Source organism: Trachymyrmex septentrionalis, unplaced genomic scaffold (assembly GCF_001594115.1).
Source record: "Trachymyrmex septentrionalis isolate Tsep2-gDNA-1 unplaced genomic scaffold, Tsep1.0 scaffold60, whole genome shotgun sequence".
Classification (NCBI taxonomy): Eukaryota; Metazoa; Arthropoda; class Insecta; order Hymenoptera; family Formicidae; genus Trachymyrmex; species Trachymyrmex septentrionalis.
In genome coordinates this window covers 6,809,007-6,824,482 of record NW_017305779.1, presented here as the reverse complement: position 1 = coordinate 6,824,482, position 15,476 = coordinate 6,809,007, and the positions used below count along the sequence as shown (strand labels likewise).

Sequence of the window (15,476 nt, the reverse complement as noted above, 5' to 3'; positions counted from 1 at the left end):
GTGGGATTTCCAAGTGCAGTAATAGTTCCGAAGCAAAGAGAGATTACTTATTGTATAACTCATTTCTAGCTTATATAATGTTAAAATGCTGCTTGAAACTTTAGTAATAAAAAATTATGCAATGAATTAAAATATAATAAGGACATATTTAAAATAATATTACACCGTATGTATTAAGCTTATTGCATTGATTTTTTGTTTTCTTTTTTGCACAATACATTGTGAAGTTTAGATTATAGTTTCGAAGACCATTAACTGACAATTGATATGTATTAGTTTGCGATACGTCAGGCTATACTTTCTGCTCTCGAGTTATAATCGTGCAAAAAAGTTAACAAGTACAATAAAACAGCACTGTTTCAGCATGGTTTCATATGTATGTAATTGATAAATGTAAAATTAATTATAATTATTGTATATTATAATTTCTATTTGATGCTCTTATTTGTCTTATAATGAAATAAAGGAATAATTTATTTAAATTTGTACAGAAGATAAAATAGTAATGCAAAAAATTAAATAATTATTGAAATGCTTTCTATAAAATTGTAATTTAATTTCATCGTACTGAGAAATAAAATTTCTTACTCACGCTTTAGTATATATATATATATATACATTATACTAAACTTTTGTACCAAACTTTTGGCCTCTTTATATATAATAAACATAAGTATACAATATAATATTATATTACGATACGTCCATAGTCATGGTTCCGTTAAGAAGAAGAAGAAAATACAGGACATAATATTCAGCCGGTCATTCTTAGAAGCATATTAAAATATGTCACAGCTGTCTTTACAACCTGAACAATAAGCACAATATCCCGTAATTATTTATCACTTCGTCATAATTTCATTTAACTAATATGATAAGCTGATTCAAAAATGTTCACGTCTATTAAGCTATAGATAATAATTTTTGGATAACGTAATTGACCGCTGTGTTGCAATTATCATTAATTTCTGAAAAAAATTAATAAACGCTTTTGAACAAATGTGCTTACGTCACCATAGGTCTTGAATGATAAATCCACGATTTTTCCAGCTGTAATCTTAGCGGGTAAGTTTGATATGATTATTATCAACAGGATCGCCCGCGCGTCTTTATTCGGAAGACGATGCCACTCGAGTACGCAAGATTGTTTAGCTACTTCCTCTGCCTATTATTATCAAGTACATATAAGAAAATTTTTGTTGATTTAAAGATTGTTTAAAAAATATTATACAAATTTTCATAACAATTTCTCAAATATTTTGCATAACAGAGAGTTCTTATTATATACTATACGATACGAAAAAAGGAAAGAAGAAAGGAAAAAATATGGACAAACATACCTGAACGGTAAGTTGCTCACCAGTGTAACAAAACATGAACACGTTTATCATCATGGATGTAATTGATGAAAAATAGGAGCACATAGCTATCCGATTGCTATTTTCCCATTCCTATAAATATTGTATTTTATTGTTGAAAATATAACTTTCTTTTGCTGTGTTATTGAAACTCCCAAATAAATAAAATATTACAAACCTTTATTACAAAATATCCTGCAAGGCAGATTAACATCGTGCATCCCATCAATTCTATTAGACACGCTTGATATAGAGTATTTTCTATCAATTGTAAAAAACTGAAATGTCGACGGCACCGAATCAATATTTAAAAAATTAAAATTTGAATTACCTACACACTGCACGTATCTGATGTTAACCGATTAGCAAATAATAAATTATTATAAACGTTTAATCACTTAATATATGTATGTGATTTTAATAAAAAAATAAAACTCTTAAACTTTTACCTTCGAAATCTTATTTGATGTTCAACCATTCTTGCCAGCTTCTTATTCAGTTCTCGTTTTTCATGCCACTTTTCCTCGACGAGATTTGTCATCAAATTTATGAGGATCTTCAGCTGGCCGCAGGCGTGCATCACGAAGAGAGTCGCAAGACCACATAAACCTGTTGTTATCGAGTAAGTAACTAACCCAGATAATACTTGTATTGCAAAGATCAGCTCATAAGTGGGGCTAACTTGCACATCAAAGAAAAGGAAGTAACTCGGACAAGGTAGAGGTCTGAGTGTGATGTTTTGTGGAGTGACGACTTTTCCCCTGGCAAATGGCAAAATCAATCGAAAGGAAAGTCCACTGCAGTACATGAAAATCGCACAAAGTGAGACCAACCGTCTTCCAATCTTCGCAGATGTAATCATCGTGTCCCGCGCTTCCGCGTTGGTAATAACTTTATAATCTTCCTCGATGTGCTCCAAGCAGCGTCTGATTTTCTTTTCGTGGAATAGCAGATTGATATATTTACTACAGCCCATCAAAACAAAGATAAGCAGAGGAATGGTTTGGATTCTAACTTGTGTTCTCTTTTCAATTAACCAGAAAAAGATTCCAGGAAGCAAAACGCAATACAGAAGAATTTTACAGATCGAGATTAAGAAGTACCTCCAGACTTTCGCGCAGGTAGAGTCTTTTTTATTATTAGACGGCCAAATTCCGAGTAAGCTTAGAATGTTTCGCGTCAAATATGTGATGTAAATCATGTCATCTTTATAATACTTATTGTGGAACATTCTTTTGTTGATCCTGTGTGAAACCTTTGTGCAAACTGGATGGTGACTGATCGTTGCAAATACGAACTGCCGATAAAGTAAATTTGTTGTCCGTTTGCGCTTGCGCGTATTAAAGATTAAAGGGTTGCGTGAATAGGATTCGAAAGCAGGAGATTTTCTAAGTTCGCTCACCGAGGGTTGGAATTGCTTTCCCAGAATATGAAATCCATTCGTCAAAGTGTATATAGTTTTTGCAAGCAGCTAAGAATAACAATCGGCTTCTTTCCTGTGTAATATAAATCTAAAACTCACGATTACATCCGTTGAATGTTGACCGTCAATAATTCTGATAATGTAGTACAGTAATATTTCAATTTGTTTAAAGATTAATACTTATAAAAGCAATTGTGATTTTTTAACGTAATAATTGTGACAATATCAGTGAATTAAATAAAGATAAAAAATATCTATATTTTTTGTCTTATTATATCCTATGATAAACTATTTGTGTGTGTGTGGTGCGAGAAAATAAACTTATTAAACTCTTGTAGTTGCATAAGAGGCTAAAAGTAAAAGCACTGAATTGTTTTGATATATCAATGAAATTTTCCGATTCTCTGAAAAAATAATCAGTTTAATTGTATTAATGTTACAACTGAAAAGCAACATCTAGTGAATGTATAGTGTACGTATATAGAAACTTTCAAAGTGACTGCGTGCAAACATATTTGTGCTTTTCTTCGTAAGGTAAAGAAAGTTGTCCTATTGGAAGCAATGAAAAGGTTGCAGTATCGTAAAGAAAACAGATAATAGCAGTGTATATAAGTAAAACGCGTTTTTGACATGACAGAGTATTTGTAGAAAAATAACTGTAGTCACATAATGCGATCATTATATTAAACAATAAATAGTTTTTTTGTTGCTCTCATCATTATGATTATTTGTTAATTTTTTTAAATACAGAATGCATTCAAACATATTTGTCTACACTGTATTGAATTTTTATATTTTTGACTGCTCATGTTACAGTATAATATTATTGATTCAATATGTAGCATAGATTGTAGTTTCAAAGATCGAACGTTGCTAAGTCATTAATAGCTTTGATTAACAGCTTTTTATTATTTAAATATTATATGAGTCTTCGACCTGCTCGCAAGTTACAATCGCAAACAGAAATCAATGGCTATAAAGCAGCATTCGAATTTTGTAGGGGATATTGATAAATGTGATTAATACACATGCACAATTATATTATATTATTTTATAATTTTTACTTCTTAATTTCTTATATACTCGATGCTCTTATTTATCTTGAAATGAAAGTACATTTGATTTATATAAATTTATAAGAAATAAAATAGTAATTCGACTGAATTAATTATCGAATTGCTTTATATGAAAATTTAATGTAAAATATTATATTGTAAAACAAAAATTTCTTACATATACTTTTTTATATATATAGAAAAAAATATATCTAAATTAATAATATTTATATAGATGTATGTACATTATAATAAACTTTTGTATTTGACACATCAATATCACGATCATACACGATACGATATTACCATTATAATTTGTAGCTGTAATTTGAATGAAAAGAAATATAGAGCCGATACATTTAACCAGCTACATTTAAAAGCATGTTAAAGTACGTTACAGCTGTCTTTACGACCTGAAAAACGCATAATATTTAATAGTTGCTTTATCATGGTTTTATTTAATTGACTCTATAAATTAAATAAAAAAGTTGTACTTAATTAACTATTACAGTATATAGTGATAATAACAATCACTTAATAACATATTTAATTATTAATGTTAGAATTGTTGTTGATTCCTAAAAAAATTAGTGAATATTTTTGAATATATATTCTTACATCACCGTATGTTTTGAATGATAGAGTCATGATTTTCCCAGCAGTGATCTTGGTGGGCATGTTCGACATGATTATCACCAGCACTATCCCACGCGCTTTCTTGTCCGGAAGACGATACCACTCGAGCTCGCAAGATGTACTAGCTACTCTTTCTGCCTGTTATTAATGTTATCAAGTATGTGTAGCAAAAAATTAAGCTAATTCTAGGGATTAAATATTACTTAGAATTATTATAAAAATATTTTTAACAATTTCTCAAATATTGTTTTGTATAAACAAATAGCATTATTAGGATTATAACAAAAACATTATCACATATTATTATATTATACGTAATTGTTATATATAATAGCATCGCATGATATCATCACGAGCAAAAGGTATAAATAGTTATACCTGAACAGTAAGTTGTTCACCAGTATAACAAAACATGAACATATTTATCATCAGAGATGTAAGTGTTATAACATAAGAGCACATAGCTATCGAATTGCTATTTTCCCATTCCTATAAAAGTTACATTATTGCAGGTAATTTTCTTTTTTATCTCATTATTATTAAAACTTTTTGGATATAAAATTACGAACCATTATTATAAAATATCCCAAAAGGCAGACTATCATCGTGCACCCCATCAATTCTATTAAACACGCTTGTTGTAAAGTATTTTCTACCAATTGCAAAAAACTGTCGACGGCACCGAATCATCATATTCGAAAAATGAGAAAATAGTACTAAATATATTCCGCATATATGATGTTAATTACCGAAATAATCAATTATTACATAAGTTACATTGATGTACACACATGGGTTTAATAAAAATTAAAACTTGTAATTCTTACCTTCGAATTCGTATTTGATGTTCAACCATTTTAGCCAGTTTTTTATCCACTTCTTGTTTTTCTTGCCATTGATCCTCGACGAGATTTCTCATCAAATCTACTAAAATCTTTAGTTGGCCACAAGCGTGCATCACAAAAACGGCCGCGAGGCCACATAAAGCTATCGTTATCGAATAGGTAACTATCCCGGATAAAAATTGCAATGCAAAGATCAACTCGTAAGCGGGGCTGATTTGTATATCAAATGAAAAGAAGTAAGCTGGACAAGGTAACGGTTTGATCGTAATATTTTGCGCAGTGACAATTTTTCCTTTGGCAAATGGCAGAATTGATCGAAAGGAGAGCCCGCTGCCGTACATGAAGACTGCACAAAGTGTAACTAGGCGTCTTCCTATCTTCGCGGATTCAATCATCATATCTCGCCCCTCTGCACTGGTAACGATCCTCCAATCCTGTTCGATATGTTTCAAGCAGCGTCTAATATTTTTCTCACGAAATACCAAATTGCTGTATTTACCACTGGCCATGAAACCGTAAAAAAGTAAAGGAATCGTTTGGACTCTGACTCGTGTTCTCTTCTCAATCATCCAAAATAAGGCACCGGGAATTAGGACGCAATAGAGAAGAATGTAAGAGATCGAGATCAGGAAGTACTTCCAAATTTTTTCGCCAATAGTTTTTCTCCTGTTGTAATTCGGCCAAACCCCAAGTAGGCTCAAAACATTTCGTGTCAATTGTGTGATGTAAATCATATCATCTTTGTAATGTTCGTTGTGCAGCATTCTTTTGTCAAGTCTGTATGAAATCTTTATGCAAACTGAATGGCAACTGATTGCAGCAAACAAAAACTGTAGAATAAATTCGTTGTTCGTTTGCGCTTGCGCACCTTAATAATTAATATGTTGCTTGAAAGAGAGGGTTTAAAAGCAAGAGAGTTTCCAAGTCAACTTACCGAGGATCGAGATTGCTTTCCACAAATAGTTTTTTCATTCGTCAACATGTACATTTGTTTTCAAACTAAGAATAATCGATTTAATGATTTCAATTTTTCTTCCCGTACTAAAACTTAGCAAAACGTATACTACTTTGGACGTTGACCGCTAGCAATAATAGTTTCTGCTACATAGTACAGAATACTTTGGTTTAATCAGAGATCAACGTATAACATTGTTTTAGTGCCGTGATAGTGTCATCGTATTTCTGATATTTCGATTCTGACAACATCAATAAATTTAATAAAACTAAAATTGTATTTACATACTTGCGTCATATTCTACGATAACTACTTGAGATAGAAAAAAACTTGCTAAACTTGTAGTGCGTGAGAAACAGAAAATGAAAACGGCAAATGGTTTCTATGGAAGATATTTTGTTATGCACATTGGTTAAGTTTTCTGATTCTTTGAAAAATAATTACGTTTGATTCTGCTGATGTTACAACTTGCGTTCCTCGAAGCTTCAATGATAGTGAGTAAAAGTTTATACGTTTGTATATGAAACGTTAATACGTATTGTAACTTTTCTATGGCTTTTATTTCTTTTTAAATACTTAGGGGAGACCGGGACCGGTTGTTACAGTTTTTGATTAGTGATTTTTAGAAAAAAGATTTGGAAATATTATATACGTTATAATATATCTACATCCTTTAGATATTAAAAAAAATATTATTCTTAAATTCATCATAAAAATAAATTATTTAATTTAAAGCTGCGAAAATGTGACAATTAGTCCCGTGTTCTGGATTGATTGTCACACGTTTTAGAATAGCATTTGGCAATAGCATATTTTGTTTGTAAATAACACATAAAAAATACAATTTTTAATATCAGTTTTATATTTCAAGATATAATAATAATTATAATAGTAATACAGACAAAATAGTTATTTTAATTATAAAATACGTAATTTGTTTTTGTTCTGTAATTTCTGTATGAAAAATAAAAAAAACATATATCTATATAAAATATAATATATTTATAAGTATAATCTCTAAAAATGTGTCAAACTAAAGACATTAAAATTGATTGTTACCTAACTTCGCCTCATTTTTATTAATCTATCCCACACAGTTATTTTTAATAATAGAAATTGTATTCACAAACTTTGTCAGGATAAGGATTAATTAATTGTAGTAAAGATTTTTTAAGACATGTCATTTTCTATGAATACAGAGATATTGACTATTAATAATACCAAAGACTTCTCAGACAACAAAATAGATGATAAGAAAAATTTATTCACTAACTTTATTTTCTTAAAAGTCGTTATAAATAATATATACAATGCTTTTAATGTAAACAATTTTACAACAAATTAATATTATATCAGTAATCTACTTAAAGAAAGAAATTTTTCTGCCATGTACTGTTTGAGTTATAAGCATTTTGACAACTTGGTACGACAACTAGTCCCGGTCTCTCTTACTATTGTAGTAAAGGAATTATTGTTTAGGAATTATGTGCCTTGGCTATTTTTATTTAAAAGTTACATATTTCTTTGAAGACTACGTTTATGCATTTACTATTTAAATTTAATCAACAACAGAGCGTAAAAGATTTAAATACGTTACGGCCGTCTTAACGACCTAAAATGTAATGAATCTTTGTAAAAATGTGATTTTTATTTTTCAACATATTATTACTTACGTTGTTCTGAAGAAAAGATCAAAATATTTTCCTCCTCTAATCTTTGTCGGAAAATTCAACATAAGCATGATTAATATCAGCGATCACGCTTTTACATCCAGAAGACGGTATCACTACAATGTGATTGTGAATGTGTAGCATGTTGTTAATGCTACTTTTTCTCCCTAATTTAATCAATTATACAAAGATGATTAATAAGATTATTAATAAAAAAAATGATGCTTACATTAATTGATGAATGCTAATTATTACTTCGATAATGTGATAGCATACCTTCGTCGAAAGTTGTTCATCGATAAAGCATAAAAATGGTGAAACTAATCGATGTGAGTCCAATGAGATATGAACATACAATTACGGCAACGTTATCCTCCCATTCCTACCATATAAATTACGATTATATTTATTTTTGTGATACTTGTTAAGTCTGTGCGTTTTATATATATTTTATATATCCATAATACTCTTTAAAAATCACTGAAATTATTGTCGCTACATATTTATTTTATACGTATCATGATAACAAAATCTTCTAAGAGACATACAATTATGGTGCATCCCATAATTTCCATTAGACTTGTATATTGTGTGGTGTTCTGCACTGAAGGAAACTAAAATGATCGTGGAAAAAGATTTTTATCAAAATAAATGTTTTTCAAAAATTTGCTTATAATTAAAACAAGAAATATGTTAATTGTACAATAAACAAGATTTTCTATATCTTTACACAAAAATAAAAACGAATATAATCAATATATTCAATATAATCAATAATTAAATATATCTTTAAAGATTCTTGTTTATTGAACAATTTATCGTATATGAATTAATCCCAACGTCTATTTTACACGTAGATTTCAATTAAAACATTAAAATACTAACAAACAAATTTGTTAAAGATACTTATAAAATTAGTCTTACTTTCGCGTTTTGATCTGATACTTTACAATAGTGGCCAATTTTTCATTCACATTTTTAAGTTCACATTTATTTACCAGATTATTCATCAGGACCATCAGTATGTCCAGCTGTGCGTAAGTGTGCATCACGAAAAGACCTGCAAGGCCGCATACCGCTGTTGTGACTGTGCATTTCACGAATCCGGAGAAGAATTGCATAAGGAATATGATCTCGTAAGCGAGGCTAAGCTGCACATCAAATATAATAGAACAAAATAAGTCGGGCATGGTAGATGTCTGATCGTAAAATTCTGTTCAGTGACAATCTTTTCGGCGGATAACGATATAATTGTCCGAAAGGACACTCCAGTGGAGTACATGAATATAGCACATATTATCAGCAAACGTCTGCCTGTTCTAGTTTTATCGATCATCACATCACGATCGTGCGAGTTGACTATTTGCCAGTCGTCTTCAACCTGCGTGAGGCAGTTTCTCACTAAGTTCCTTTTGGTCAGCAAATGGCCGTACTTGGTCATCACTAGCACCATAAATATTACGGTGGCGATGACTTTCAGCCTGGCACGGATCTCTCTCTGCACGATGGCCATGTAGAGAATCGTCGGGACCAACTCGCAAGTGAGGAGGATGTAGGAGATGAGGATCACCGCGACTCTCTGGAGGGTCTCCTTTGTACGCGCATACGGCCAGACACCTAGCAGACGAAAGACAAAGCGATTAAGCTTAAAAACGTAATCTATATCGCGTTTGTAATTTTTGTTGGCGAACATCTTTTCCATAATAGTTCGTGCGCGAGCCACAGATGGTGAAACGATGCGCGTTCACTCGCCACTGATCATGGTTGATCCGCTGTTCAATTTGAAGAGAACTCGCGACTCGCGTGCGCTTGCGTGTTGAAACAATCTTTCAAAGCCACGTCGAACAAATCGCTAACATCGTAGAAACTTTAAAACGACTATTTTTGTTATGCGCAGAAAGGATTTCCCGGAAATTATGAAAGGGTTGAATATCCAAGAAAAAAGTTTACTTGTAATAGCGATGCGGTAAGTTTTACAATTTTCCGTAAGAAAAATGTGTAAAAAGATATTATAGAGATACAAAAAGATAGATGTTCGTGATGTATTATAACATTTTTTATTTCTGTACTAAGTAATAATCATTTATTTGGTCATATTTCTCATATAAGCGTAAATATCTGTGGGAAATTTGTATCCACATATATTATATAATTTATAATGATATTATACTTAAATATTTAATTATTTTTTATAATTAATACTACTTATTGTTATTAATATTGATAATAAATCTTTCATATTAAAATATATAATATGGATATGTTTATTTCAAAAAGAAATTTATTGCCAATCCCAGTTTGCCATTTATTCGGTAAGTTGTCGAAGTATGTTAAGATAAATTACAGCCGATTTAATTACCTGAAACAATTTCTTAAATCCAAACTGATAACGAACTCTAAATCATAGGTAGTTATTGTATATTACTTACATCACCGAATGTTTTAAAGGACAGTTCGATGAATTTTCCAGCGGTAATTCGTGGTGGAATATTCGAAGAGATTATCACTAATATCATATCTCGCGCCACGTTTGTCGGAAGACGGTACCAATCGAGCGTGCAAGTAATCAAGCCAACTTCTTCGGCCTATCGCGAACAATTATGAGTATACCTCATATATAAAAAGTAGTGAATGTAAGTTTTTATTATAACTTAGTATTACTTATCTTAAAAGATATAAAATAATTACCTGCGCCGTTATATACTCTCCAATATAACATAAAATAAAAATGTTAATAATGACAGACGTGAGAGCTGTTACGTATGTACAGAAAGCTGGTAAGTTTTTATTATCCCATTCCTGAGAATAAAATTATTTTGTACATGCGACACGCATTGTGCTTAAACACAATAAATTTGCTTGCATTATTTTTCGTACCCCTATTATGCAATATCCGGTAAGACATATCAGAGTGGTGCACCCGACTATTTCGACTAAACTACTGTAGCGCAAAATATTCTCCACCAGTTGCAAGAAACTAAAATGTATTTATGATACACTCGATTCAGCATAGTTTTGAAACGAAAAAAATATCAATTTGTTTTTTGCAAAAATATATAAGTATATAAAATTTTTCCGACAATTTATTATTAATGATAATATTTAATATCAAATGTAACTATAAAACTATTGATATTTATAAAGGATAATTTTATGGCTGGTATTCATAATCGGTTTTTATTTTAAGCCCTTCTTGAGATATTAATACGGCTCTGTAATTAGTTTACGACATTTTAAGATTGTCTTAAACAATATATAAGAATATATAAATATCGAACACAGATTAGTATTAGTATCGTAAGACGTTACTTAAAATGGTCTTCAAATAAGACTGGTTATAAATACTAGCCTAAATCTTTGAGCGTATTTATTCTATATCCGATTTATGCCGACAAAGAGAGAATTATTCAAAGTACTCAGAAAAATTATAAACAAAATGCTTACTTTTGTATTCTTATTTGATGTTCAACTATAACTGCCAGCTTTGCGCCGATATTACGTTGTCCAAACTCACTCTCATCGACGAGGTTCTCCATCTGTCGCATGAGGATCTCCATCTGCGCGCACGCATGCATCACGAAGACAGCGGCGAGACCGCAAATCGCCACTGTGATCGTGTACATGACAAAACCGCAAAGGACTTGCTGAAGAAACACGATTTCGTAGGCAGGACTATTCTGCGGATCGAAGAAAACATAATATCCGGGGCTGGAGAAGGGTCTGATCGTGGTATTCTCATCGATAACAATACTTCCTCTCGATAACGGCACTATCGTATTGTAAGACAATCCACCGCAATACATAAACGTGCAGCACAAGGTGAACAATCGTCTTCCATTACTAGCTTTGTTCAGCATCACTTCTCTCGCATCATCGACGACTACTGTTCCCCAGTCTTCCTTGATGTGCCGCAGGCAACTTCTAATATCGTATTCATGAACAAGTAAAGTACTGTATTTGGCGATTGCCATGACTGAGTACAGAATCGGTGGCATCATTTTTACTTTCTCACTCGGCTCATCATCGATTACTGCATAATAAAGAATACCCGGTACCATGTCGCAATGGAGAAAGAGATAACAGACGATTACGAGAAAAATATTTATAATCTTCTCGATTATGTTTGGCTGTCTGTCAATCGACGGCCAAATCCCAAGCATGCGAAGTACAACGTGACTTTGTTCGAAAACGTATTTCACGTCTGTTTCCTGATATTCATTAGGGATCATTCTAGCGGTATTATGCACGATATAACTTTTCTAATTAAAAATAATTTTGATTGAAAATTCTACAATTACGGTGAAGAAAATTAATGTAGAGAATCGAAATGTTTTAAATTAATTGTTGGTGCGAAAAATTGAGATATATATGTTCAGGTTCAAGTTTGCGTAGGGTTACTGATCAGAACTTTGAGCATATCAGGTATGATGTGAACTCTCGGACGACTTGCGCCTGCGTGTTTTAAAAATTAAGGAGCCACTTGTAAGGGTTGCAAGACAGTGAACGAAAAGAAGTTTAACGATTGATTTTGCACATAATGTGGTTTCTCAACGCGTTTGTGTGGTAGTACGTAAGCAGTAGAAACTTTGACTTTGTAACTTGAACCACGAGAGCGTTTATTTTTCAAAGTAGCAAAGGACTTGGTCTTCGTCGAGCAACATAGTAAATAAAACTTTTATCCTATCTTTGTCAGCCAGGTCAACGCTTACATTATACAAATATAATAATACTCCAATTTTTGAAACACAATACTGTGAGCATATATACTCCGTTATCTTATTTATATTTTGTATGTCTTATTTTTACAGAAACTTTATAACATATTATTTTAAAGAGAAATAATTTATTCCATTGTAAGTGCCATACTAATACGTGCATTATTTGTCAAACTAAATAACAATAAATAAAGGGCAAAATAAAAGTCAACACATTTCTTTAAAAAAGTCATACAATTAAAAGAATAAAATCAAATACAGAAAAGTAAAATAGAAGAAGAAAAAATATATAATAAAAAATAATAAAAATAAAAATAAAATACAAAATAATTAAACACTCAGTTGGTGACACTAATTTGTCAAACTATTAATGTAATTTTCTGCCATACTAAAATCCTAAGCATGGTACCCCTTTCGGATCCCATCCAATGTAGTCTCATCACTCCATGTCTTACGTTCTCAATCTCGCGAGGAAAATTCACGAAGTAAATTGAAATACGCCATTGACGTTTTTAAGATCTACGATATAATAGTCTATTTTCATTGTCAGTATAAAGATTAAAACATTTTAAGAAATACATATTTTATTTGGATTTATTAAAACTTACTGACAAAATCACAATAATTAACACTGATTAAATCCAATCTCTAAGTAAGTAATAGATGTAACATGTATGAAACATTGTTACAAGCACGTTAAGCAGTCTTAATTGACACCTCGCATTTAGAGCACGAAACGATATTACTCACTTCAGAGAACGTGGTAAGGGTCATCGTCAACATCTTTCCGGCGGTAAGAGTCGCAGGGTATCGAGACATTGCGATCGGCATTAACAAATCAATCGCCTTCCTGGATGGCATTCGATACCACTCGATTGTATAGCAAATAGTTCCTATCTGCTGGCAACGCTCTTTGAGCAAATCTCCAATGTAGCAAAACATGAACACATTGAAAATGACTGACACAAGTCCAAACAAATACATAAAAATCTGCACGAACGATTCATTATTATTCATATCCTAAAATTTGGAAAGAGATTAACAATCGCTGCAATTGTAAGGTATCAACATTTGTTTAAAATTGTTTTGAAATCTTCATAAGAATTAGAATCAAAATCGAACATACGGTTATAATGATATAGCCCATTAGACATATGTTACACGAAGCATTCATGAACTCCACGAGACATATCTCGGTAAATAAGTTTCTTACGTGAGACACGAATCTAGAAAATTATATCTAATAAAATTTTCAAAAGTTTTATCCATACAATTTATCCATTACCAATATATCAATTTTTGAATAATTTATTTATCAATTTATTTATTTTATTTTTAATATTATATATAACTACTATCAAATGCAATTGTTGTAATAAAGATACTACACAGAAAAAATGATTTTGTTAAAGTACCTATCTAAAAATTGAGCCGGATACAGATATGAAAATAATTTTATTGGTCCATCAAAATAATTACGTAGGAATCTCAAGCATGACAAGCAATGCTGATAGCAAAAAGTTTTTAACCCGTTCTACTTTAAGCATCCTACATAAATATTTTAATAGTGTAACAAGATTATTTTCAAATTATCTAGTTAAAATTTTTAGACACTATAAAATCGTTCTTTTCGTGTATAAGTATTTGAAATTACCTTAGTAGATGCAAATGTCGGGTTATTACAAGAGCAATTCGATTGTCGATGGACCCGCTATTGCGTTTACCACCGTCTACGAGCTCCTCTAAAAGCGACATTAACACGTCACACTGACCGCATACATGTGCAACAAAATTGGCCATCAAGCTGCAAATGCCGCAGAATGCACTGTAGGCAGTGAAACCGGATAAAAGTTGTAAGAAGTACACGATCTCGTACACAGGACTAATCTGTTCGATAATAAATTAATTTATACATGCCGATCTAATATCTAGATATATGTATAATTGAAACTTAAATGCATGTTATAAAAAAAGAGATAATATCTAAAGATGATAAACGTATAAAGAATCTTTAAACGAAAAAACACTAATCAGGATTAACTAAATCAACACTGCCAACTTGGCCTGTAAATCGGAATTGAAAATTTTACCTTAGAATCAAACACAAAAAACTCGCAGGCCGATGGATGCAATCTTACGGTAACGTTGTCTTCATTGACTAAGTTTGGTGTAACTATAGGGTGTAAGTAGTACAGTGTGCCGCAGCTGAACATAAAAACCACGGAAGTGATGCCAAAGGTGCGGCCGACTCTAGCGTTCGCCAACATGATATCGCGATCCTCGGCAATTATTGCGTACCGCCAATCGTCAGCTACATGATCAATGCAGAACCTGAGCCGATCCTGATGCCAGAGCAGCAAAACATATTTCGCGAAAGCCATTAGAGTAAAGAGTAACTCACACATTAAATGGATTATTAGGAAGACGTCCTTTTCTTTCATCATGTGCAGCATCATCGGCACTATGGTGAAGATCAAGAGGAACGTGGCGATCACCATTAATGCCCTGTGCAGGACGATCTTGAATCTCGACGTTTCATCATTGCCCAGCGGCCAAGTACCAAATGGTTTTAGTAGACAAACGCTTATCTGAACAGCGTAATAAAAGTCCGAAACATGCAATTCGTTCTGCTTTGTTACGTTGGCAGCGAGCGTGTTTAGCGTTTTTGCTTGTTTCCGATCAACCATCTCCAACGATATAACGTCACCGCCGGCTCAATCTTCACTGTCCCGATCATGATATCAGGTTTACGCGTTTTTCTATCACAAAGCATGCGCGTCCCGTTCGATGAACTCTCCTCCGGTCCAAGCTGTAGTAAA

General features: G+C 32.0%; 3 protein-coding genes across 3 annotated transcripts in view; all 3 read right to left on the bottom strand.

The window, feature by feature from the left end:
• Positions 1–2,589, bottom strand: part of LOC108752405 (odorant receptor 13a-like) — a 6,458-nt gene extending 3,869 nt beyond the window's left edge. The window contains exons 1-4 of the mRNA XM_018493206.1: positions 1,808–2,589; positions 1,537–1,636; positions 1,341–1,451; positions 1,010–1,165 (exon numbers count right to left, since the gene is read on the bottom strand). Of these exons, the coding sequence (XP_018348708.1) occupies positions 1,010–1,165; positions 1,341–1,451; positions 1,537–1,636; positions 1,808–2,589 (1,149 nt within the window). The remainder of the gene's footprint in view (positions 1–1,009; positions 1,166–1,340; positions 1,452–1,536; positions 1,637–1,807) is intronic.
• Positions 2,590–4,195: 1,606 nt separating this feature from the next.
• On the bottom strand, positions 4,196–6,081 carry LOC108752404 (odorant receptor 13a-like). The gene is made up of 5 exons (XM_018493205.1): positions 5,300–6,081; positions 5,042–5,141; positions 4,851–4,961; positions 4,455–4,610; positions 4,196–4,249 (listed from the first exon to the last, which is right to left on the bottom strand). The coding sequence occupies exons 1-5, from the start codon at positions 6,079–6,081 to the stop codon at positions 4,196–4,198; spliced, it is 1,203 nt and encodes a 400-aa protein (XP_018348707.1).
• A 2,781-nt stretch (positions 6,082–8,862) lies between these two features.
• Positions 8,863–15,344, bottom strand: LOC108752403. The gene is made up of 9 exons (XM_018493204.1): positions 14,748–15,344; positions 14,341–14,544; positions 13,408–13,677; positions 11,387–12,201; positions 10,820–10,919; positions 10,631–10,741; positions 10,368–10,527; positions 9,210–9,559; positions 8,863–9,093 (listed from the first exon to the last, which is right to left on the bottom strand). Exons 1-9 carry the CDS (start codon positions 15,342–15,344, stop codon positions 8,863–8,865), a joined length of 2,838 nt encoding a protein of 945 aa, XP_018348706.1.
• Positions 15,345–15,476: the final 132 nt, after the last annotated feature.

What these genes read in the sequence shown, in the direction of transcription:
- LOC108752403 (XM_018493204.1), bottom strand. Translation starts at nt 15,344, where the DNA reads ATGGTTGATCGGAAACAAGCAAAAACGCTAAACACGCTCGCTGCCAAC. An exon ending in TTTTTGTGTTTGATTCTAAG is followed by an intron (nt 14,545 to 14,747) that starts GTAAAATTTTCA and finishes ATTATCGAACAG; the next exon opens with ATTAGTCCTGTGTACGAGAT. An exon ending in GAGAGTATATAACGGCGCAG is followed by an intron (nt 10,528 to 10,630) that starts GTAATTATTTTA and finishes TGTTCGCGATAG; the next exon opens with GCCGAAGAAGTTGGCTTGAT.
- LOC108752404 (XM_018493205.1), bottom strand. Translation starts at nt 6,081, where the DNA reads ATGCTGCACAACGAACATTACAAAGATGATATGATTTACATCACACAA. An exon ending in TGGGATATTTTATAATAATG is followed by an intron (nt 4,962 to 5,041) that starts GTTCGTAATTTT and finishes TAACTTTTATAG; the next exon opens with GAATGGGAAAATAGCAATTC. An exon ending in CATTCAAAACATACGGTGAT is followed by an intron (nt 4,250 to 4,454) that starts GTAAGAATATAT and finishes TGCGTTTTTCAG; the next exon opens with GTCGTAAAGACAGCTGTAAC.